Source organism: Delphinus delphis, chromosome 13 (genome assembly GCF_949987515.2).
Source record: "Delphinus delphis chromosome 13, mDelDel1.2, whole genome shotgun sequence".
Classification (NCBI taxonomy): Eukaryota; Metazoa; Chordata; class Mammalia; order Artiodactyla; family Delphinidae; genus Delphinus; species Delphinus delphis.
This window is the reverse complement of record NC_082695.1, coordinates 76492982-76517959: the sequence shown is the minus strand read 5'-3', so window position 1 is coordinate 76517959 and position 24978 is coordinate 76492982. Positions and strand designations below refer to the sequence as shown.

Here is a 24978-nt window from a genome sequence, read left to right as displayed (position 1 = left end):
ATGCCGGAAGGTGATCTGGATCATCTCTCGACCTCTGGCAATGCCCAAATTCAATCTGGACCCAAAAGAAATTTCTCTCAACTCCTGCTAAACACCTACAAAGAAAGAATCTTTCTCATCTTACCTTAATAACAAGTCCTAATGTAATTTAACACTTTTGTTTAAGAATGTCTTGTATTGTTCAATCTTAACCTATAATGTAGAATTACTATTTAATTACATTAATCAATAATTACAGTAACTCAATAAAGAAAAACTCCAGAATTAGGGTTTCTTATATTTTCTGTAAAGCTGGAGGGAAAAAACCCTCTGCCTCTACAAACCTATAATGCATCTATCACTCCTCTGGCCCTTTTCCCACCACTTGTGAAGGTGGAATCTAACAAGTGCAGGATTCCCAGTGAGTGCAACTCAAACTTACAATCTAAATCATTTAGTTTAGAGTTATTGGTATCTCCTCTCCTTGCTGTGGTTTCATTTGTCACAATAAACCTTTTAAAAAATTTAGCAAGAAACACTTTATTGCTTTTCTTTCTGTTTTCTCTCAAAAATAAAGGTTACCTTATTTGCTTCCTTGAAAATAAATATATGCCGAAGATACAAGAACTAAGTTTTTATCTTATGAAATCAGATCTTTTAATATCATAAACATTCAACATGGTATTAGGATATGCTACAAACAACACTGTATGCACAGACTGTGAAGTAATCCATCTGTGATAGTCTGCATTTGTAAGATTATCATTTGAATATGTTGTCATCATATTGTGAGAAGAAATGTGGAGAAACCAATGAGTAACAGGCACGAAAAAAGATTGAGAGTATAGACATCAGGTCCAAGAAAGAAAATATATCAAAGAAGTTTCTATCCCTCAGCATAGAAAGGAGGTGGTCAAAAAAAATTCTCTGTAGTTAGGGTGATTATTACTGGCATGGGTCAGTGGGGGATACCCTCAGAATTTGAGCTGATGATCATTTCTCCTGCTGGCCTTAGTCATTCACCATCAAATGAGGACCATGAGCCCTTTCAGAGATATTATTGTTATGTGACGACTATGTTTTCTTCCAAAAATAACATCTCATTCCACAGTAAAAGAAAAGTACATTAAAAGAAAAAAAAAAGAAAGAAAGAAAAGCTTAATCAGTAACATCAAATGAGGGGGAAAAAGTAAAGAAATAAATGTATACTACAAAAATAGAGTAATACTTGAAGTCAATGCATATTTGGGCCTCCCTCCTTTAGTAAGGGTTTCAACAGACTGGTATCCTTGATGCTAGCAGAGGGAGGCTGTCCCCGTATTTTGCTTTGGCCCAGTGCTAAGTCGCAGTTAGCAGCAGAATACCAGAGGGGTTAGTGTTTGCTTCTTTGATGTCTGGGTGTGAGTTCTAAGACCTAACTTGTTAAAGCTTCACTCAAGGCAAGATACAATGCCACTGCTCCCCAAAATTAGAAATCAAAATTAAAATAGACTTAAAAGTAGAATTTTCTAAGAGCCATAAATTATTTGTAATGTCACAGTTTCTAAGAATGCACAGGCCACCATTGCTTTCTATACCATAAGCATAAATACAAAAGCTATTAGCTAATTAGAACCTTCAGGTTCCTAGTTTATGTTCTAATTCTCACACATCATACTAGGTTAATCATTTTTTTTTTTTAATTTGACTGGTTAAAAGGAAGCAAAAGAAAAAATATACCTGCTAGATGACATGCCTTATTTCAAAATCATAAGAACATTCTAGCAATTGGGTCCTTGGATACATTCATATTAGAAAAATGAACACACCTCTCTTTAGGGGAATGCTGACAATGGCTTATATAAAAGACACTGTGAATAAGAATCAGGAGGAACAAGCTTTACATTATCTGGGAAATAAACATGTTAGTTTTTGCCTTTCCATCTATGAATCCATTTTCAGAAATGCAATGAAGGATGTCACTCTGTAATCTTCTTTTACCTTGCTGGAAAACTCTGAAGTCGGTTATAGGCCATGTGAAGAATCTTCAGATGGGGGTGCCCTGTTAACAAGGGTACACATTTATCTGTGAGGTTGTTATTTGTCAAATACAACTCCTGTAAGACGCTGTTTGTCTCTTCAGAAAGTGTGGCTGGAGGAAGGGTTTCCAGTTTGTTTGCAGATGCATTCAGGAATCTCAGGCTACAATGACAAAAATGCAACAGAATCCCACTGATAAGCCACAGGTCTAGTCCAGAATCTTCAACAAACCTAGAATTTTTCTGATTGATAACTGGCATATTAGAAACTGGGTTTAGAAACATGAATCTAAAGGTAGGTCTTGGCATGGAAGCAACCTAAATGTCCATCGACAGAGCAATGGATAAAGAAGATGTGGTACATATGTATACAATGGAATATTACCTAGCCATAAAAAAGAATCAAATAATACCATTTGCAGGAATATGGATGGACCTAGAGATTGTCATACTGAGTGAAGTAAGTCAGACAGAGAAAGAGAAACATCGTATGATATCACTTATATGCGGAATCTAAAAAGAAATGATACAAATGAACGTATTTACAAAATAGAAACGGACTCACAGACTTAGAGAATGAACTTATGGTTACCGGGAGGAAGGGTGGAGGGAAGGGATAGTCAGGGAGTTTGGGATTGACATGTACACACTGCTGTATTTAAAAAGGATAACCAACAAGGACCTACTATATAGCACAGGGAACTCTGCTCAATGTTATGTGGCAGCCTGGATGGGAGGGGAGTCTGGGGGAGAACAGATACATCTATATGTAGGGCTGAGTTGCTTTGTGCACCTGAAACTATCACAACGTTGTTAATTGGCTATACTCCAATATAAAATAAAAAGTTTAAAACAAAAAAAAGATAGGTCTTGGCTTTGGCAGGCATACAGATATGTGACTCCACTGTCCATAATGAACACAGTAGCTATCTGTATGTGTTAACTACAAAGAGAAATCAATTTTTATGGAAGCACAAAGGTGAGAGAAAGTGATTAATTTTATAGCTGGTGGGGAGTCGAAGGGATAGTGATAAGATAAAATTAATATTCTGTCTTAAGAAAGAGAAAAACAATTGCCTATTTTAAAATAAAAGAGCTCTTATAGTAATAAAATAATTAGACATTAGATCACAATACAACTAAATCACATAGTGACTAAGTCCTTTTCAGTATGATGCCCAAACCATATTTTACTGACATATATTCACAACTGCAAGGGATAATTTACTCTGTAGTAAAATAATGTAATACTATGTAGTAGTGAAAATGAAGAACAACTACATGTATCAATAGGATGAATCTCACAGATATAATATTGAGTTAAAGAAGCCAGATACCAGAGGATACACTGCATGATTCCCTAATTATAGAGTTCAGAATCAGGCAAAACTTATCTGTGGTATTAGAAGTCAGGGAAGGGAAGCAGTGTCTAGGAGACAGCTTCTAATTTTTCCAATATGATAACATTCTGGTTCTTGATCTGAGTGCTGGTCACATGAGTGTGTTCACTTTGAGAAAATTTATCAAGTGCTACAGTTACGATATGGCCCCTTTTCTGTATCTATATTATACTTCAATAAAATTTACATTAAAACAAGATGTATATGCTACCAGTTATCCAAATGATAGAGTGAACAATAGCTAAACTATGAAGAATGTTTTTACACCTGAGATAACTAAAACTGTCAAAAACTGTGTAATTCCTTCCACAGTTATTGTGAAACACAGATAAATGCAAAATGCAAAGCTGGGGAACTGAAACAGAATCCCTGCTGCGATCAGGTTCCAAATCACTGGAAAGGGAGAGAGGGACAGAGCAGGAACTGTGCACGGCTCAGCAGACAACCCTGCTGCTTCACAGTGGATCTCCACCACGTGTGTCCCACAGTGAAGCTGCAGTGACCCGAGCGTGGAGAGCATCCAGCCCACAGGACTCACCTGCCATGGTTGCCAAGGTCAAAGCTGACTTGTCCCCCACCCCTTACCTAGAACTACCCTGTTAATGAACTGCCTTTCTCGTTTCAAAACCACCCAGGTTTGAAATGTTCAGCATTCAATTCAGGACTATTTTACCATATGTTAGTAAAAAAGAATAAAATCTTCCTTAAAAAGGAAGACTCTGGAATACCAGGTACAGTTATTTTTAATCTTGGATAAAAAGAAAGCTTTGTATTCGGGCGTCATCACCAAAACTGTCATCCCAAGCCCTCAGTCCACTAACTTAATACTCTCCAATCTTGCGACCTCCACACACTTACACACACACGGCCCAACTCCACTACTTATCTAAGGAAAAGCAGCTTCCCCAAAATAGAACATTTTCCATTAAAGAAACATGTATTCCGTTGACATTAAAAAAAAAAAGGAAGTTAGAAAAGGCTGTACAAAAAAAAAAAGAAAAGAAAAAGTCTGTACAGACCATAAATAGTCATGGGAAATTATAGTCGTGTGTGCTACAGAGAAGAAAATAAAGGTCATTCATGCAGTTTCTGAAATGGTTTTGACATAGGACAGAAACCCCTTCCAGCACCATAGTTCTTTAAAGTACTTTTACCAGTCTCATTTGTATCACCTGACTTAAATACCCTGTTAAGATTTCTTCAGTATAGAATTAGAAAAAAATTAAAATGCATTGCCCTAAAACATCTTGCAATGGGGTTGGCTGGGAAACTCTGACAATCTAATTAAAATACAATTCTCTAGGAAATATGTAGTTATAGATACATGAAAAGAAAAGAAAGAAATTAACTCATGAATATTTGCATATTTTTAGGCCAGAAAAAGAGGGAAAGTTGCTTTGAAAGGAAAAAAGACTGACTAGTGAATGCTCACCTAGAAAACTGCAAAAGGGACTTTAAAAACGCGTTACAACATCTGATGAAGGGAAGAGAGGGATTTCCAAAAAGACTTGTCCCCTCATCTTGTTGAAATTTGCCTGTATTGAAGTTTATACTCTTTATGGGAAACGGGGGGGAGGGGGGGGAATCCTGCACCCTCCACTCCAGGAAATGAAACTAAGTTGAAACTACATGGGCTGGTTCCAAAGGATTTAGTTTGAATTGAATAAAGCCTGACTGAATCATCGTGTTAGTTAACGGTCAAAGAGCAAACAATTGGGCTAAAAACATTTTTGATTATAATAGTCTCCGGGAAATTAAATTCAATACCAATCCTTTTAAAAATAAAATACCTGTCCCACAACCTCACGTTTCAGCAGGAGGCAAATTAAGTTGGTTTAATCATCTGGGTGTTGTATTTCCATCAGAATGAGCAACTACTTTAATTTTGCAAAATTTCTCCAGTATGGGTAACGGTTTTACTCAATAAATATGGTGTATAACCCCACCCCCTGCTTTCAAAGCCTCCCCAAAACTAAATTCCTAAAGCACTGAGTTTGGTCTCAACTCAGTATGATATGAGAGAACTTCCTCAAGCTTTTCCCTTATAGGTTTTTGTAATAACTCTATAAAAGACTTGTTTAATGTGCCATGAGAGTTTCATCATAGAACCCTCTTCACTATGCAACCCTCTTATAACCATTAGAGAAAAGCAGTAACATATCACTTTTTCTCATTTGTAAAGTGATCTCTAGAGACCACAGCTCTTTCCTATTTCCTGTTTCACTTGATTCTCCCAACATCCCAGAGATGCCCCCCTTATATTTCACAGAAGACAAACTGAAGCTGAGAAAAGTCAAATTACCTGGCTGTTGTTAAATAGTGATTAGTGTCAGAGCCAGAAATAAACCCAGATCTCACCAATCTTAGAGTCCACTATTTCCTACAAAATTCAACTGATAAAAACAGTAATAATAAAACTTTCCTGAGGACATTTTCATAGGCCTTCTCCAAAAAAGCTGGAGGCCAAGCAGGGCACCTGCTGGGTAGTGTGAAGACCACATGTGCACAGCGCTTCAAACTCCATTCCTAAAATAACTTAATAAATAGCACAGTACTCAAAAACTTTTCTTAGCAGGAAGTGCAAACCTTGTAGAGAAAAGACTCACATACAACTCCTGCCCTGAAGCATTTGGAAAGTTGCCCATGACAGCAGTGAGACAAATCCACTTCTTGCTTCTTGAGCAATTACTCTCTTCTTCCCTGGCACATTCTGTTCCGTCTGTTCTAGCTCATCTAGGTTTTTTTGTTTTGTTTTTGTTTTTCAGTAATTCCCAGCACACCCTTAACTTTTACAGCCAAATTCTGTCCTGAAACAAAGCACAGGATTTGGTACCACAACAGGTCTACCTATTTGCAGGCATACCAGGCATTCTGCATTCAAATGATTTTTCTGCACATCAGTACTGGGACTTGTAAGTCTATTGAAAATGCAAAAGGTTAAGACCCTAAGCACAGCAAAATTCTTTGACTTTTATACAACTCCCTGATTTCTGGCCCCCAAAATCTTCCAGAGGTGCCAAACAAAATGCTCTAAATTCCTTATCATTTGCCCATACAACACAATGCTTTTGACAATTTCATCTATTGATATCTTCAGAAGACTGATAGCTCTTAAAGCAGGGGCTTTCAAACTTTTCATTAATGGCAACCAAGAGTACAAAATACATTTTACATGACCACCCAGTACAGATGCGACATATACATGTGTAAATGAAACAAAAGTTTCTTGAAACAATACTTAACCTTACTCTATCTTACACTGATATTTTCTATGCCATTTTTTTAAGTGCTGGTAGAAACCCACTAAATTACTACACCTCACTTATCAGTTTGAAAAAAGGACGCCTATTATTCATTGTCTAGCAACATCACATAATAGTGAGGATTATGTGAAGAGAAAGTGCGTACGTATAGCCTAACAGAACTCACACACTATTATTTTGAAAGATCTGAAAATCTGCCTGGCTTGGGCAGTAAAGATCATAAGCCTACAGGGCAAAGGAACAAAGGTTACACAGACGTATGAACCGTTGAACAAGAACTCGAAAAGAATTAATTTTAAAAATTAAGTATAATTAATTAAGAATTAGTTAACATTGATGTAACACTATAAATTAATCTAGAGATATCCTAATTTCATCAATTATACCACTGATGTTCTCTATCTGGTCCAGAATCCAATTTAGGATCGCACATTCCATTTCCTTATCATGCCTCATTTGTCTCCTCTAATCAGTCTTAATTTAGATTTGTTTGATGTTTTATCATCATTAGAATTTAGAATAATGTGATGCATTTCTGGCAAAAACACATAGAAGTGATGTTGTGCCTTTATTCCTGAAGGTATGTGATGCTCAACTTCAACTCCCAGATATTCTTATTAAGTAGGTCAGCGTAAGTCTTCAAAAATCTATAGAATTAAGAATTCTGATGATTGGCCAAGTTGAGTCAGTAGAACTGAGATAAGGGCCAGAAATCTGCATGTTTAGTAAGTAATCTAGGGGATTCTGAACACACTCTGAGAAACACTATTTTATTTCACTACGGCTCTCAAAACATCAGAACTTCCCAAGATAGCTCTCTTCCCTCAGGAAAAATAGTGTAGGCATAACTTAGCTCTTCAAAATGCCAGAAATATCTATCTTTGCCAAAAGCCACCAGTTGTCATGGTTAATCGATCACGCTCTCCCAAATTTTCTATTCCCTTTTAGTCCCCTTGATATTTACACATATTCTGTCTGAGTCACTAAAACTTATGGTCTGTAATGTGACTAATACTCTGGGGATATTTTAATAATTACCATGTACTTCATTTGTACATACACTCTCCCCATTCCCATCCCCTGAAAATACCTTGTTCTGTTCCAACCAAGGATAAAAACAGACCCTAATCCCCACCCACAATAGGAATCTATAACTCTCCTCTAAAGGGCCCATTGTGACTGACCTCATCAGGAACAGCTCTCTGGCCATGATGTGAGAGTGCATATGTGAAATGGACAGGGAACCAGCCACTGCCGAGATTTCAGAAAGGACAGAAGGATGGCAGCACCTCATCCATCCAACCTGGTGACCCACGGGGAATATCTACTCCCACTCTTGCCCATCTGTTGATGAAAACCGATTATCTGAAACTCTTTTGGGGGTTTCCATCAAGAAAATTCTCAACTCTAAGCAAAAAGGGATAAAATGAGAGATCTAGGCCGGTAAGATCCAGATTAGAATACTTGCCAGTTCCCCTCACAGAACCAAGTCCTGCCCTGACCACAAGATACAAAATCACAGTCAACATCTCAGCAAATATGGTCTAACATATTTTACATCTGTCTATAGTTTTTGAGCTGCCAGTCAAAAGAAACAAAACTCAAAGAAGAATATGGAGGGTAAACTCATAAACTTAAATTGTTGATTCAGGTCATAAGAATTTTAATAAAATCGGTCTGAAGTTTTCAGAGGAAGATAAAGATATCACTAAAAGTCATCTAATTTAAAGTAGATTCCCCTCTCTTATCTGGTTACCTGCTACCAGGTAAAGCAGATTAAAATATACCATTCTAAAGCTGTAATATCTCAGAGACAATATTATATAATCAAAACCATGACACTGTGTTTTAGCAGAAAGATTCAGAGCTAAAGAAATCTCCTTAGAAAGAGAGTTTAAGTTCAGCCTTTTGCTGTGTCCAATAAAACATGTTTTTCTGACAGTTCTCATGAAGCTTCCAAGCACAAGTTCTACTGAGAGAACAAACAAAACCATTTTTAACTTATGAAGACCTGTATTCAGGCCTTTTCCTCAGTTATATAACCAAACACAGAACTGGTAACAATAATTTATTACCACACAAAAAAAAAAAGGAAAAAGAAAAAGTGAGCATCTATATATTTTTTAAGATTTGTATTATGGAGCAAACGGAATGGAAGGAGAATTGAAGCAGTTTCATTACTGCCTGGGGCTATCTGCCAAACACAAAGCCCTGTATTATACAACAAAGTGCTGTTCTTCATACCAGGAGCCTAAATTAAAAGCAATCCTATCATTTTCCTTCTCCTTTACCCTCTCAACCCCACCTTTTATTACAGTTTATTGTGCAGTTATTTTAAGCTCAGCATTAGGTTGTAAGCTCCTTGAGGGTAAAACCGATGTTAGTCATTTTTCAATTCCCTGCAGTACCCAGCACAGTGACTTAAACTTACAAGGTCAGTAAGACATTGGCCATCCTGAACCATGTAAATGAAAACAAATCACAACTGAAACCACCTGCAAAGAGCTTGTGAAGATTCTTTCCTAAAAAACCCTCTTTTAATACTAAAAAGCCCTCTTTTAATATTTTAAGCTTCATGTTTTCTAGGTTGGCCTGCTCCCACAATAGTCAGTAGTAGTTTATTCCTTCCCCTCAAGCTAATCAAACCAAATATAGCTCTACATTTTCCTGAATGTAAATTATGCCTCGATTAAAAAAATTTTTTTTTAATTTAGAAAGAGAAAACCTCAGTTATTTAGGTTTTGGAAAGGGTATAAATAGAAAAAGTATTATCCCTTTAAGAAGCAGTAAATAGTTTGGTAAAGCATAGGGAATAGAGTCAATATTTTTATCATAACTCTGTATGATGTGTAATCTATAGAAATATCAAATCACTATGTTGTCTACCTTAAATTAATATAATATTGTAAAAGTCGACTACATTTCAATTTTTAAAAGTTCTATCTTTCTTGTCTTCCAACAAGTGAAATAATACAAGAATGTTGTTCAAAAAAGATCTCATCGACTTTACCCCACCCTCTTTATAACCCTATCTGCCTGAGAGAACCAAACCTCTTAACCTTTCTGACTCAGAGTCATGACAATAAGGTCAGTTGCTACACGAGGCTGGAGATGAGGTTATTGCATTGCTTGGAAAACAAAGGCACTGGAATATGCCTTCTTGGAAAAGTTTCTTACTTCTGCCTCTTTTGGTCATTTGCTTTTCTCTCATAAAATAAAAGCAGGATGCTTGCTCTTTCTAATTCACTCAGCCCCTTACTCCAGCACTTTCCTGTGCTGGAAGGGCATCTGGCACGGCCTGCCCTCCTCCCAAGACCTACAGAGGCTGCCTACTTCCCCCGCACCAGCCCCTATTTTCCAAAATGCAGCTGGCTTTGGATAGGCCCATTTATTCAGACTAGGGTATTTCTGCCTAAATGCCTTTAGCTTACACTGTAGGCTCAGCTTATTCTGCTCTCCTTGATAGCAATGTTCCCTTTCAGTGGCTCAATTCAGGTCCTAAATTTTCCATACTGCATGACCAGAAATATTCTAGTTCATACAATCACCCCTTTTCCAACATACAGATTCCATTGGGACTGTACAGTATAGACAACAAGGGAAAACCTGCGCAGGGCCACAAAGTCAACAGTCCACGCAGCGGTTCTTGACCCTGGGAGTCAGCAGAATTGCCTGTGGAACAATCTAAGTTAAAGTTGCCCCTCGCAACTGCTCATCTGAACATGAACACACAGTCTCCTGGACCACACTGTGAGCGACCTCAGGCACACATGGTCAGATCTGGCTGGCACCAGGGAGACTCAATGACTGCTTAGGGACGCCTCTAGAGAACAAAAAACATATTCAAGTGCCCCTTTAAAATAAAATTCTCAGAAATGAATAAAGAATGATTATTATCTATTGGAGAGTTTCAGCACTATTTACCTACTCTACTAGACATGACCTTATAAGACTCAGATTCAAAAATGGTTTTAACTCACTCAAAGACTCCTAAAACCCGAATCCATCTCCCTTTTGGTTTCTACCGATTCAGTGTAGATCCCCCAGGAGAACAAGTGGATTCTCATCATAAAACTGCACCCAAATTTTCCCTAGTTAGCCTTATGAAAAAAAACACAAGGCTACAACATGACATAGAATTCTCCGCAGGGGAAGAAACCAAATCCCATAGTATTCATAACAATAAGAAACAGGTCTAGAGCTACCCATAGGCTGTGCATTGTCCTTTGATATGAATGCAAAAGCAAGAACAATTCTTTAAATTATCTTGAAATATTGTTCTTTTTGTCAGGGGAATGACTTAGCACCAGTCAATTACAATGTAACAATCCCATTTCCCCACAATTCCATTATTTCTCAATAATTATACCAGTAGGAATTCATTGTAACTTACATTAAGTACAGAGAATAAATTTTTTTTTAAATGAGGAAAACAAAGGAAAAGGAAAGGAATGCTGGACATGTTCTCTATCTTGATCTGGGTGATGGCTATGGGGTATATATGTATGTAGAAGTTCACTGAGCAGTATGCTCAAGAGTTGTACACTTTTTGACTGTAAGTTACATCTTGATAAAAAGATTTTTTTGAAAAAGGAACAGGAGAGAAAGAAAAAAATGCAAATCCAAGATCAAGGGTAGTATTTAAAATTCCTTAAATTTTTTACCTTTCATTAAACAAATATTTATTGAACATCTTAGAAAGGAACCCTCCTATACTGTTGATGGGAACAATTTCTTTAAATACTTAGTAAACAAGTCATTTAGAAAAATTCTCTTCGTTCAAAAAGAAAATAGTTTAAATGCAAGGGTAAACCTGTGGTAAAGATAAGACAATTGGTAAAAAAAAAAAAAAAAAAAGTAAAACTCTAGGAAAATCTATCTCTGTCACCCAAAGTCATAAATATGTGAAAGCAAGAACAGAGAATCCTAAGGTAATTACACTAAGCCTAGAGCGGGCTGCACGAGTTTTGACCAGGCAGCAAACTTCCCACCCTTGTTTTTATAACGACACCTCCACAGCTCACGCTTACGCACAACTCAACCCACTTAAGGAATCAAAATTAAAGAAGCAGAGAAATTAAGAGACTCTCTAGGATATTCCTGCCTCTATTTCCTACAAAATGGTGACAGAAGTGGCTGGCAATACCATTTTCTTCATAAATCTAGGACAGATAGATAGTCACAAGGTCCACTTTAAATGGTCTGAGATCACCTAAGATAAGAATGCTAATTAGGGGGCATCTTACAAGTCTATGAACAACCAGAACAAACCAGCAGCTTTACCTGTCGGCCTTCATCAGAAGGTTGGGTGGCAGCTCCAGGAGCTGGTTGTGCTGCACATCCAAGACCTCCACTGAGGTTCTTTCTAGCCTTTCGGGAAGCCTTGTCAGCTGGTTGTGTCCCGCCAGTAGTTTCCGGAGACTACTATTACAAAATAAGCTGTGCAAACAAGGACAAAGACAGAAGGAAACTTACTGAGAGCTCATTTGGGATGAAGTTTTCAAAATGAACAGGAGTAGGAAAAGACTTAAAATCATCTAAGAAACCTAAATTCATTCAGAGCAAGTGCAAATTCACTGTAACGTAAGCTCAAAGTTGGAGCTGTTCATACTTCAATACTTTCCATACTTAAAAAAAAAAAAGGGGGTGGGAAAAACTATGAAAAGGAATATTTAACAAAGCAGCTCTACTTAGTGAAAAAGAAAACGAGTTTCATAGAAGACACCAAAGGCAGCAGCCTAGTGTTGTTAGACTCACAAGGCAAACTCTGAAAGGCTGTAGGCTTCCCCAGGCAGGGATTACATTTGGTATCACCCTGGAACGCTGGGGGTTTTACCCACAATAGAATCTGAATAAACACAGTTGAGCAATTTTTACTTACAAGGTCAACATTCAGTAAGGATTCTTTTGTCCAGTTAAACTTTTACCAATGACAACTGAAAAAATGCTACATTTTCCTCAGTTGCATTTCACAATAATTATTTCTCTCTTTCCTCACTTCCCTAAATCTGTATATTTCTATTTTCTCTTTGGTTTAATCCTAGACCAAAGTAGGATTATATTCTCCCTCCTAAAGAGAATATAACTCACTCAATGCAGTATTTTCTTTTGAGCATCAAACAAGCTATTGGGAAGCTTGACTGAGTTTTTCTTCTATGGGTTATCAAAACTGCAACGAATGATGAATATGTGTTAATCTTATGTAAATCTGCTTTATGATCACTTAAGACCTCGTAGAGAATAAAGCAGGTCCTGGGCTAAACACAGAAATCTGGGGACTGTGGGAAAATCAGGTTATAATTTGCATCCGGATCACATTGGAATGAGAACTCATTTACACTGCTGTCAAAGAATGAGGCTTCCTCACCCACCTCCTGTTTCCCACCATTCTGACCTCACTGACATCCAAAGTTCTTAAATCACTCTATATTACAGCTGTAACTTTATTCACTTTAAGTATCAAAACTAGATTCTTTGTTCACAAAGATGCTAGCAACCTGTCTCAACACTGTGACACCATGGGCCCCCATTAAAGATATACCTGACTTTGCAGGTTTAGATGTTAATGAGACAAGACAATCTGTCCAGGACTGTCATTCAGTCACAGCTATCACAGGGGCCAGTCTCTGTAACGCTCACTTCAACCTAATAATTCAGGATTTGGTCCACCCATTTTACTGTCTTGCTGGGCCTGGTATACAATTTAGAATTCTTAGAGAGTAGAATGGGATTATTTCTCTCTCTCTCACACACACACACTTCACCCTTACATAGACAGATAACTGAAAGACAGGTTACAAAATCTTTATCTTCATTTTTCCAGATAAGAAAGGAGATTTGATAACTGTAGGATGAGTATAAATGCTAGTGACTGGATTTGTTCAATCCTTTTGGATACTATGAATTAAAATAATTAAAATAGCTTCTTTTCCTTTCAGTACAGCTCCACTGCTAAACATGAATTTCTGTTTTCTCAGACCCTTCACACACATCACCTAGACAAACAAAGCTTGAATGTTAAACCAACTTCTAACGAATCACTGTCTTGGCCTGGATATTAGATCAATGATAGGGCCGATACAAAGTTTGCAACTAAACAACACCATAAATGAGAAAACATGTATTGTTTTTGTCCCATGTGTTAAAAACACAGATATACACAAAAACAAACACTGTTTAAATTTTTTGACAAGACAGCGTTTGGATTTGCTTTGAATAAGCATTTGTTTAGATCCCAAAAAAGTCAGTACCAATGCAGAGCAAATCAAAGATTAATTAACTCTGGGGAAAACTGGGTAAGATATCAGTTATCTTGTATTTATTTAATTGTTGGTTTATTTATATAATATCTTTGTTGTAGCGTACAGTGACACAGAGGCCTTAGACTCCAACATGCTATATGTGTTAAACTGGGGAGGTCAAAGTAGGGAAGAGAAAAACAGACAGAAAGATAAAAGTACAAGATTTTTTTTTTAACAAATTATTTTTCCTCATTAGTAGTAGTAGCCTGTTTTCTTTTTTGCTGTTTGTCTTCTAAAAGGGTCTCTCTCTCCCCCTCCTTCACACACACACACACACACACACACACACACACACACACACACACACACATCTGTCCACGGGGCACATCACCAAAGTCCTTTTGATAATGGTGACGGGCTACACTGGGTCACCTAAATGCTCACTCAACATAAAACTCTAAAGCAAAAAGCATTTTCAAATGGACTGAATTTACAGGTATAACATATGGCTGAGAAACAAAGTAAAATCAACTGAGCTTTCCAGGGATTGAAAATGTAAATCGATTTCTTCCACAAGAGCTAGACTCCAACACAATGTTATCCAACAGAAATACCATGCAAGCCACATACATAATTTAAAACTTTTTAGTAGTCACATTTAAAGAAGTGAAAAGAAACAGGTAAATTAGTTTTTACAGTACACTTTTTATTTGACCCAATATATCCAAAATACTATTTTAACATGTAATTAATATACAATATTATTGACATATTTTGCATCCAGTGTATATTTTATACTTCAACACTTCTCAGTTAGGACTAGTCACGTTTTAAGTGCTCAAAAGCCCCTCAGCTAATGGCTACTGGCTGTCATAGTGGACAACTGAACTCTGACACATTTATTGGGCTTACTAAGCAGGTGTATTTCATGATCCTTGTCCTTTACAAGAGAACAGAGAAATACATACGATCATAAACCTTTAGAGATCGTATATCTAAGTTTACTCCAAAATAGTGATATATTTCTACAATTTTTCATTGATATATTTTACTATATATGGTTAAAAATAGGGCTTCCCTGGTGGCGCAGTGGTTGAGAGTCCGCCTGCCGATGCAGGGGACACGGGTTCGTGCCCCGGTCTGGGAAGATCCCACATGCCGCGGAGCGCCTGGGCCCATGAGCCATGGCCACTGAGGCTGCGCGTCCGGAGGCTGTGCTCCGCAACGGGAGAGGCCACAGCAGTGAGAGGCCCATGTACCGCAAAAAAAAAAAAAAAAAGATAAATAAATAAACAAACAAACAAACAAACGACTTACTCTGTTCAGTGACTGGCTGAGAATAGTGGAAATACCTAGACCTGAGTCGTGGCAACCACTAGGCACAAGTGGCTATTTAAATTTAAATTAATTAAAATTAAATAAAATTTAATATTCAGTTCCTTGGTCACACTGTCCACATTTCAACAGTCACATGTGGCTAGTGGACATGTGGCTAGTGGACACTGTAGAGAAGAGCACAGACACAGACTATTTCAATCATCACAGAAAGTTCTTCAGGACAGCAGTGGGATAGACTACTCTTCTGGTTATTAATTGCATGACTAGTCACTAACAGTCCAATAATATTTTATGCCACAATTAGCCAACTTGAAGATATTTGTCTCAATCTATGGATACCAGATATCATCATGTGGTTGCTTTACAATCTTGCCATTAAAGTGAATATTATGAAATAAAAATAATAACACGTTAAGAGAGAGAAGGAACGAGAAGTTCTTCGACCTACTCCAAATTTCACACAAGAAAAACACAATCTAGTCTGCTTTTTCTGATTTAATGATCTAATAATCTTTTTTTTTTAGGGTTACATTCAAATAAAACCAAAAATTATTTGTGGGTAAGGTAGACATGTAAGACAATGGACAGAAGGCAAAGATTCTGAAAGAATTAAGATTACAGAGGTGAACAAATCATACTGTTTGCTGAGTCTCTGAACATTTCTTTTGGCTTATTTGAAAACTTCCACCAAGCATCAACTGTCACGTGGCTTTGCGAAGTCTGGCTCAGAGTCAAAGCCTTGGTCTACCCATCACTGCATGATAGAAAATTGTGCCTCGAAGGTACCAAGAGAGGTAAAAATACTAAATAAGGTTTTATTATTAGTTTTTTGGCCACGCGGTGTGGCATGTGGGATCTTAGTTCCCCAACCAGGATTGAGCTCATGCCCCCTGCACTGGGAGTGCAGACTCTTAACCACTGGACTGCCAGGGAAGTCCCTAAATAAGTTTTTGGAGCAAACTCTTTCAGGGGTTCATAATAACAAATTAAACACTGAATCTGCAATTTTTTCCATTGCTCATCTAACTGGAGATTCTCTAACTTAATCTGTAATACTCACCGTGCAGGAAGTTCACATATTTGATTATGGCCAATATCCAAAACTTCTAGCTTTCGGCTTTCACACACCCACTCAGGCACGTTTTCTAAACGGTTCCTAAATATAAGAATATACAATTCTTTTTGATTGGAATTTGGCTTAAAATATGGTTCAAAAGTCAAAATAATTATATAGCACAATAAAACTTCAAGTGAAATACCCAATTACAGTGAGTATAAATCAAAAGGATATGTGTATTCACTTTAATCTGAAGCAAGATGAGCTGTGATAAGGAATAAGAAATAAAGAAAGAGTAGCAAAGAACATAGTCACATCATCTGCATCATCTCTAAAGTCTAAAAAAAAGTCTGGTTCCCAGAATTACTATCCCAAAATGTCTATAAACCCATGTAAGCTTAGGGAGAAGATGTCTCATACTGGAAAACAAACAAACAAACACATATACACACACTTCCAGTTAAGGTAAATAGTCAAATGGTATAAAATAGTTTTATTTTCCAATTTGCATTTTTACCCTTAACATGAAAATTTTTCCTAACTCCAGAAGGTACCATGAGAGCAGTGCCATAGACAAATGGAAAGAAATGGCAGCAATGAAAAGATACACTGACCCTTAAGTTCAGAATTAATTACTTGAAAACATTTACTTATATATTTTTTACTTATATAATTTACTTATATAATTTTTTACTTATATAACATTTACTTATATAATTACTTCTGGTAATTATAATTACCAGAAACAAACTAAACCAATGGTAACTTAAATTGTTAAATGAATTGACCACGTCTTAGATAAATCTACTGTATTTGAATGTCTCCTTAGTCACAGATGGATCCTTAGTCACAGTCATAGCTTTTTACCTTCTTTTTAAAATATGTGAAATGACTAGGCACAAAAATCTAACATGGTATGTATGTTATGACTACAATCCTTTAAAAACAGATGAACAAGTCTGTGAAAAGTATGATGCTTGGAACAAGGATTATATTAGAGTAAAAGTTTTTGCTATTATATCAACTTTTCAACTAAAATATAGAAAAGAAGGCATTATTTTCTGTTTAGTGTTTATATAGGTGCACACGGTTCTGGCTTTGAAGCTCTACAGATTGACACACTTAATTACTTTATGGCACAGTAGTTAATCCCTAAAACATCTCAGTAAGATAGGTGAGTGAAAGTACCCTTCAGTATAAGCAACCTCACCATATAGCAATAAAATTCCTCTTAAGTGATAAAATAACCTAGAACTTTGAACTTGAGGAACTCTAAGAACCTAGTAAACACTATAATGAGTAACAGCTCAGTTCCTTCAGAGAACATAAATACACAAGAGAGGGTGAAATACCTAGAGCTATGTGAGGGGAAGCAGAGGTTTTTCTATGAGAATGTCCTACAGTTTGGGAGGTGCATTAGGCAGAGCACGTTACAGTAAAGATGCTGGACATGCGAGTTAAAAACAAGATGAATAGCATTTAAGTGCAGAATTCAGGGACCAGCAATGACATAAGAGTCTCCAATTCAGTCTCACTTAGGGGTTTCAATGGGAACCATTTGCCAATTATATACTATAAATAAAAGAAAAATAGATTCACTCTACGGCCAATTCTCTGGAATAAATCTGTTCAAGATATTTATATGCACCCATGTATGCAAACCCCACTCCTGTACTCTTATTTAAATGCTGAAGATAATAATATTCAAGGCTGACAGAAAAAAAAAAAGAACTTAGGTAGTGTCTGACTTAAAATTCATTAAACAAAACTGTCTGACATGAATTTAGTAGGAAATGTATGAAGCTCTACTCATAAAGGATTTTATAATTATAAATTTCTAATAAAACTAATTGTAATCATTCTCACATCCGCTAAATTCTGACACATTCTGACATAATTATGATTGAGAATATTATTAAAATATCTAGGTTTGTGCACTTTCATGACTAAAGGCAAATTCTGCACCTGACAAATCACATATCAGTTGTATCAGATTTTACACACTGACATGAGTTAACAGTTGTCACGCTGACAGGGCCACATGCTCCCACGTACTGTGGTCATTCAGAAAAGTCTTGGTTGCTACCTTTGGAATTAAGTTAAAAGTGAGTTTCAATTTAGTGTGTTGAGATTATGAAAGTCTAATTTGTGCAAATACATGCTTTGGGCCTTCAGGAAAAAGTTTACTACAATATTTGTGGGAACCAGAGTACACACGACACACTGTAGTAGTGAATTTGTATAACAGGTGCTCACAAATGAGCTGAGAAAAGTGAGCAGGTTGTATGGAAGTCTTACTTTGGCAGTCTCAGCCAGCACTTTTTAAGAGTTCTTAGTAAGGAGATGTATATACAAAACGGAGGCAAAAAATCAAAGAGCTATATAGCACAACATATATTTTTAATGAAATTAACATTTCAGAGAAAGACATGAAGATATGGTTAATATAATTAAAGAAGTACTGGACCTTCCAGCCATACAACCCTCAACTGACTAATCTTTCAAGCGTAAACCTGGCATTCAAACCGGTGTCCACATCAACATCTTGATTTTGCCGGTGTAAACTATAGTATACAAATGAAGTACATATTTTAACTGACAGACAGTTGCATGCATTTTTCAGAGGATAAGTATTCAACACTAGTGAATACCTTCAAGATACATAAAAAGTTCTTATGCCGAAGTTGAGACAGAATCATCTGAATAATTTTCAAGCAGACCCCAGAGTGCTCTAGGACTTGCTTTCTTACCTTGAAACATCCATGTAGGACAGATAATTCGGAACTGGGTAAACGTCAAGTTGGACAAGTTCTAGGAAGCAGAAAACAAAAACATTACCATTCAAGTGACACAGAGACTCTTTTTATATGTAGAATATCATTCTTGTGCTTTATTCTCCATGGTTTATTTAGGTTAGGAAATACAATACATCCATTTGTTTAACTTTGACACTACAGGAAAGTACAAAGAACTTCTAATTTAATCACAAGATCTTATTCAGAGACTGAAATAAATCACTCATTCTACTTTCCTACCTCTTTCTATCCACTTACTGTGGCACTCCTCTCGTTATGCATGCTAAATTTTATCTGGAAGATTAACTGTATGAATACCATTTTTTTTTTAAACATTCGGCTTGACAAATATTTGTTCAGCACGTAGTAGTAAATACTTGTTTCCATTCAGTTGTCTGATGGGAGGGAATGGAAATCTTCACTTCAGCAAACATATGCCCATACGACCTTTTCTGTCTTAGAACTGCCATGATTTCCAAATTCTAAGGAGGAGACCTTAGTAAATGAGTAAGACTCTTGCTTTGTGGTGTCCCTGTGGGTATGTAATTTGGGTGTCTCTTAAGGTGAGCTCCTTTGTTGGTGGAGCAGGAAATCTGAGACCCTGAATGGAGTCCGTAACAGACCTCCCTTTCACTTTCATTCTCCAGATTTGCTAGCTTAACAAGGGAGCCCAATCACCCCGCACCTTCCCCCCTGTCTGCCCTTCAAGGAGAAGAGCCAAATCACAAGTGGGAGTAACCTATCTAAATATCACAATAGGAGAAAAACAAATTAGGAACTGTAAAATCTTCCTTTCTGATTCCTTTAAATACCAAACCAGGATTCTTCTTTTATGATTTTTATATTAGCAAAATTGGAAAAACTTATTTTCCTAAATGAGGAAAGAAAAATCAAAGTGAGGCAGAGAAGATGGCACTGAGTAAATTCTTGGAACCAAAAGAGAAACTCTGGGGACTTCCCTGGTGGCGCAGTGGTTAAGAATCCGTCTACCAGTGCAGGGGACACGGGTTCGAGCCCTGGTCCGGGAAGACCCCACATGCCGTGTAGCAACTAGGCCCGTGAGCCACAACTACTGAGCCTGCGCTCTAGAGCCCGCGAGCCACAACTACTGAGCCCACGTGCCTACAGCCCGTGCTCCGCAACAAGAGAAGCCACTGCAATGAGAAGCCTGCACACCGCAACAAAGAGCAGCCCCTGCTCGCCGCAACTAGAGAGAGCCTGCATGCAGCAACGAAGACCCAACGCAGCCAAAAATAAATAAATAAATTTAAAAAAAAACAAAAGAGAAGTCTGATGTGGTCTTTGTTACATACCATTAGAAGAGGTATACAGTGCTTTCAGGAAATAGCCACAGATGTTTAATGTCACCAGTTGATTCCTTTCACAGTGTAAAACTTCAATGTTGTTGAAAACCATAGCATCTAGATCACGAAGCTTATTGTCGCGCAGATCAAGCTGAGTGACGTGAGGGAGAAAGTCCACTTCATCTGCTATTAGCTTCCTAATTAGGTTCAGTCTTGAGAGGAAAAGGACATAAATAGACACTATAATTAACTGCAATGTTATAAATAAACAGCCACACCCTCATATGGTGACTAACAAGAAGGACTCAAGTCTCACTCTGTCACAGTCCTCCATGATTTCTTTAATCTCAGTATCTGGCTTTCCTTAACTAGCCAGATTCTCTGGCTATTTCTAGCTACAATTCCATGAGGTCTTAACCTTGACAATATAATCTGAAACACAATTTAGATCATTAAGGCTGGAAGAGAAATATGCATATTGATTTTACCTTAGTTAATTTAAATGGAGAAAAAAATCATTTGAATGTTTATTTCCAAAGAATCTGGTTGAAAGAACACGAGTAACAAAACCCAGAATAACCCATTAAGCACATTACAACTACATGGATATTTAAGGAAAGAGAGAGGATGAGTGAGCAGGTAGATGAGCGGCACCATAAAGGACAGAATTAATCGGTGAACTTGGAAAAAAAATAATGAATGGGAGCCAAATATACACCAGAGACAGGTGTGCAAATATATCTGAATTTTCAGTTGGTTCTGGACCAAAGATTAATTACCAAAACTATCTCCAATTTTAAAATACTACTTGAAAGAGCAAAGTGCAGAAAATACTGAAAGTTGACATGTAGGATTCACTGAGAAGTCATAAAACAAAAGACAATAATGGGGATCAACAAGTTCAGGGCACAGGGAAAAACTGGCAGAGTCTCAGTCATAAGAAGTAGTTAGCTAATAGACTAAAGTTGCCATGAATGAGCGGCCAAGAAGATACGTAAGTAGTAATGGGGACTAGCAATCAATGTAACAAAAACACATCTAGCTTCAGAGTGGAGAAAAACAGATGAAAATCTCAATTCCTAGCTTGCTAGGCTACGCCCGACTCCTTTACAAACCAACAAACAAGAGAACCTCCTGCTTCTCATTACAAAGCCAACAGAGCGCTGATATCACGCACTTGGTTAGAAGAGCATTAATACAAAGGCAGGAGCTTAGAAACAAGGCAAGTCTTCTCTGCAGTGATTTTCTGCCCTTTGGGAAAATAAAATAAAATGAGGGTAATTAAAATTTTAATAGCAATAGCATAAAGCCACTGAAACACAAGGATGAGTGACAAGACAGCAAAGAGCTAGGACTTGTCAACCTGCAAGAAGAGCATATTGCCTCTTCAAATGTCCCCAAGATGATTCTTTTTTTTTTGTTCCTTTTCTTTTCTATTCCAGGTTATAAGATTAAAAAACTGGCCTCAACCCAGCAATTTGCCTATCTCCAAATGCTCACTAGATTACTAGAATATGTACACAGAATAAAAAGAAAAAAAACCCCAAATCTAATTTTGGATATAAGAGACTGCAGGAATTGAAAAAATGTCCCAGGTTCTCCCTAATCTACATTTTAAATTACCTTCACTATCATCTCCTCGCTGCCCCCCCCATTGTTTTAACATTAACGTAATTAAAGGGCTGGTTTAATGAGGAGACAAAAGAAAATCTATAAACAGGGAGGTTAGTCCCACTATTCACTTTAAATTGCCAAGTCTTATCAGGATGCAAATATCAAAAGTTTTCAGGCTCACACAATAATACAACTACTTAGGGTGACCTTTCAAAGAGGCAAAATGTGGTAAAAATTTTCTTCCAATAATCTCCTCAGTTAACACAGGCATTTTATTTATTTCATCAGTACTAACTGAGCATTTACTATGTGTTGATCGGCAGTATGAAAATGTTCTAGTTCCAGTTTGCTGCTCAACACTTTGCATATGTGACCTTGAGCAAGTCATCAAAGTCTCCGTTAAGTCTAATTCTAACCCGTAAAATGGGGATGACACCTTCCTTGTCCTACAAGGCAGCTGAGAAAATCAAATGAACGTATGTATGTGCTGGTGCTTTGCGAACAAGGAAAAGCCACGGTGATGATGATGATGACGATAACCTATGGCTTTGTGTCAATAAGAGATGAATAAAGTAAGGTGCTTGTCAACAGATTTAGTAATTTAGTGAGGAACCAGATATGCTTTAAAATACGAAGTATAAAGATACAAGTATGTGATAAATGTCATAAATGACGTAAAATACAGAGAATGGTCAAAAAAGATGCTATGCAAGAGGAGCCATCTCATCTGAATCCCAAGGGCAGGAGGAATTCAACAGATGCAAATGGGAGAAGAAAGGCGTCCATGAGGAGTTGCTGAATGGCCTTCGGACTGAAGAGAAGAGCACAAGGTGAGTTTCATGCATGGGTGTAGGGGTCCCTCAGGAGTGCAGGCTATGTGAGAGGAGTGAGAGTACGGCTACAAAGGTGGGTTAGTCAATTAATATTTATCAAGTACTGTGCCTACTAAGCGCTAACACTGGGAACTCAAGGATACATAAATAAGATCAGTGCTTCTCAAGTTATCTCGGGTGAAGGACCTATTTTCTTTTTAAAATTTTATTTATTTATTTATTTATGGCTGTGTTGAGTCTTCGTTTCCGTGCGAGGGCTTTCTCTAGTTGCGGCAAGTGGGGGCCAGTCTTCATCGCGGTGCGTGGGCCTCTCACTATCGCGGCCTCTCTTGTTGCGGAGCACAGGCTCCAGACGCGCAGGCTCAGTAGTTGTGGCTCACGGGCCCAGTCACTCCGCGGCATGTGGGATCCTCCCAGTCCAGGACTCGAACCCGTGTCCCCTGCATTGGCAGGCAGATTCTCAACCACTGCGCCACCAGGGAAGCCCGAGGACCTATTTTCTAAACTTCTAATCCATCACAGATGTGTAGTCATATGCACATACCAGGACACAGCTCACCGCACAAGCAGCTCACCACTGCAAGTTCGCCAACACCTAAACTAGTCTACTCCCTGTACAATGAGGTGAGTCTGCTTATATGAGTCTACTTGGATATTGTGGCAATGTCAAGTCACTGTGTGTTTCTAAGATATTAAGTCTCAATTTCTACACATATCTCATTGTAGAAAAGGAGCAAATAGTCGGTTTGCTAGCACAGGCTGGAGGACCACACTTTGAGCAGCTCTGAGCTAGCGCCTCATCCTCAAGGGATTCACAGGCTAATGGGTTGAAACCAGATGCGAGAGCTTGAATATCTTGAACTAGAGAACTGAAGGCTCTGAGCAAGGCTGTGCTTGCTTGAGAGGCTGCACAATGGCAGCAGACAGCTCAGCTAGGAGGCAACAGCAGCAGCGAGAAGGCAAAGGAAGGGGCAAGGAGTCAAACTAGCGCGCGAGGACTGACGGGATCTGGTGGCAGACTAGAAAATAAGAGTCAACAATTTTGTGTCTGGATAACCAATGGAGCAGTGTGGCTATCAGCAAAATTAGGAATCCAGGGGAAAGAACTAGTTGAATAGAAAGAAATTAAACTCTGTTTCACATGTAATTTGGGTGAGTGTGTCAATAGGAGAAAGCAAGGTGAAATTATCCTGCTGGCAGCTGAAGTGGAATTAATCCCAAGAAGAGAAATAAGAGTTAGAGAAAAATTGAGGAATATTTACCATGGAGATGAAAGGTAAATGATGAAGTCCTGTGAGTACAGGGAACCAACCACCAAGGCACAAAACAGAAAGAAAGAGAGGTGATCGAGGAGAAAGACGTAATACCCACATTTTGGACAGAGAAGAGGAGAAATTATTAATGATGCCATAGAAGAAATAATATCAGACTCAAAAATGTGAATATGAGAAAAAGAATAAGATTAAAAGAAAAATGACTACTTTTAATCTGATGTAATATTTCCATCTGAAGGAATAAAAATTCAATCAATAAAATTAGCCCTCTGCTTACAGAAACTAAGTGAAACTCCCCTTAAATCATTCTACTAGCTTCAGTTTAAAATATTAAGGCAGAATTATAAGCAAATCTGACCAGATTTCTGCCCCCTCAGCTCAGTGGTCTGAAGGGAAGCAGTTACCTACTCAAGATCATTCAACATTTACATGTACAGAAGTCTATTCTGGTATTTAAATATCCTGTAACTAATCTCATCTAAAAAAGACCCAATTAGAACTAGAAATCTGAAGAATTTACGAAGCTCTTAATAAGAAGTTACTTCCAAACATATTAGATTGATCTCGTTTGTAAACTAATTCAGATCAAGAAAAATGATGCTTTCTTATCCATACCAGGTAACTTATAAATCCCCTCATGCTTGCTACCTGAGGTCAAAACGACCATTGTTATACCTCTGGGTGGCTGAATTTAAAAAGGGCTCAAATTCTTGAATATGAAGGTTTTCTAAACCCAAGTGACTCAGAGGCAAATAACGTTAACAATTTAGAAAGAAAGTTAACAAGACAAAGTGTTCAGTTCCCTATCCTGTCACACTCCAAAAAGTTCTCAAAGTCAGATAAATTATTACCATTTGGACTC

At 37.6% G+C, this 24978-nt stretch overlaps 1 protein-coding gene across 1 annotated transcript in view; it reads right to left on the bottom strand.

Annotated features, from left to right (window-relative positions):
- The window catches only part of PHLPP1 (PH domain and leucine rich repeat protein phosphatase 1), a 213205-nt gene that overhangs the window by 30376 nt on the left and 157851 nt on the right, over positions 1-24978 (bottom strand). The window contains exons 7-11 of the mRNA XM_060029176.1: positions 20405-20607; positions 19047-19107; positions 16300-16395; positions 11944-12099; positions 1960-2160 (exon numbers count right to left, since the gene is read on the bottom strand). Of these exons, the coding sequence (XP_059885159.1) occupies positions 1960-2160; positions 11944-12099; positions 16300-16395; positions 19047-19107; positions 20405-20607 (717 nt within the window). The remainder of the gene's footprint in view (positions 1-1959; positions 2161-11943; positions 12100-16299; positions 16396-19046; positions 19108-20404; positions 20608-24978) is intronic.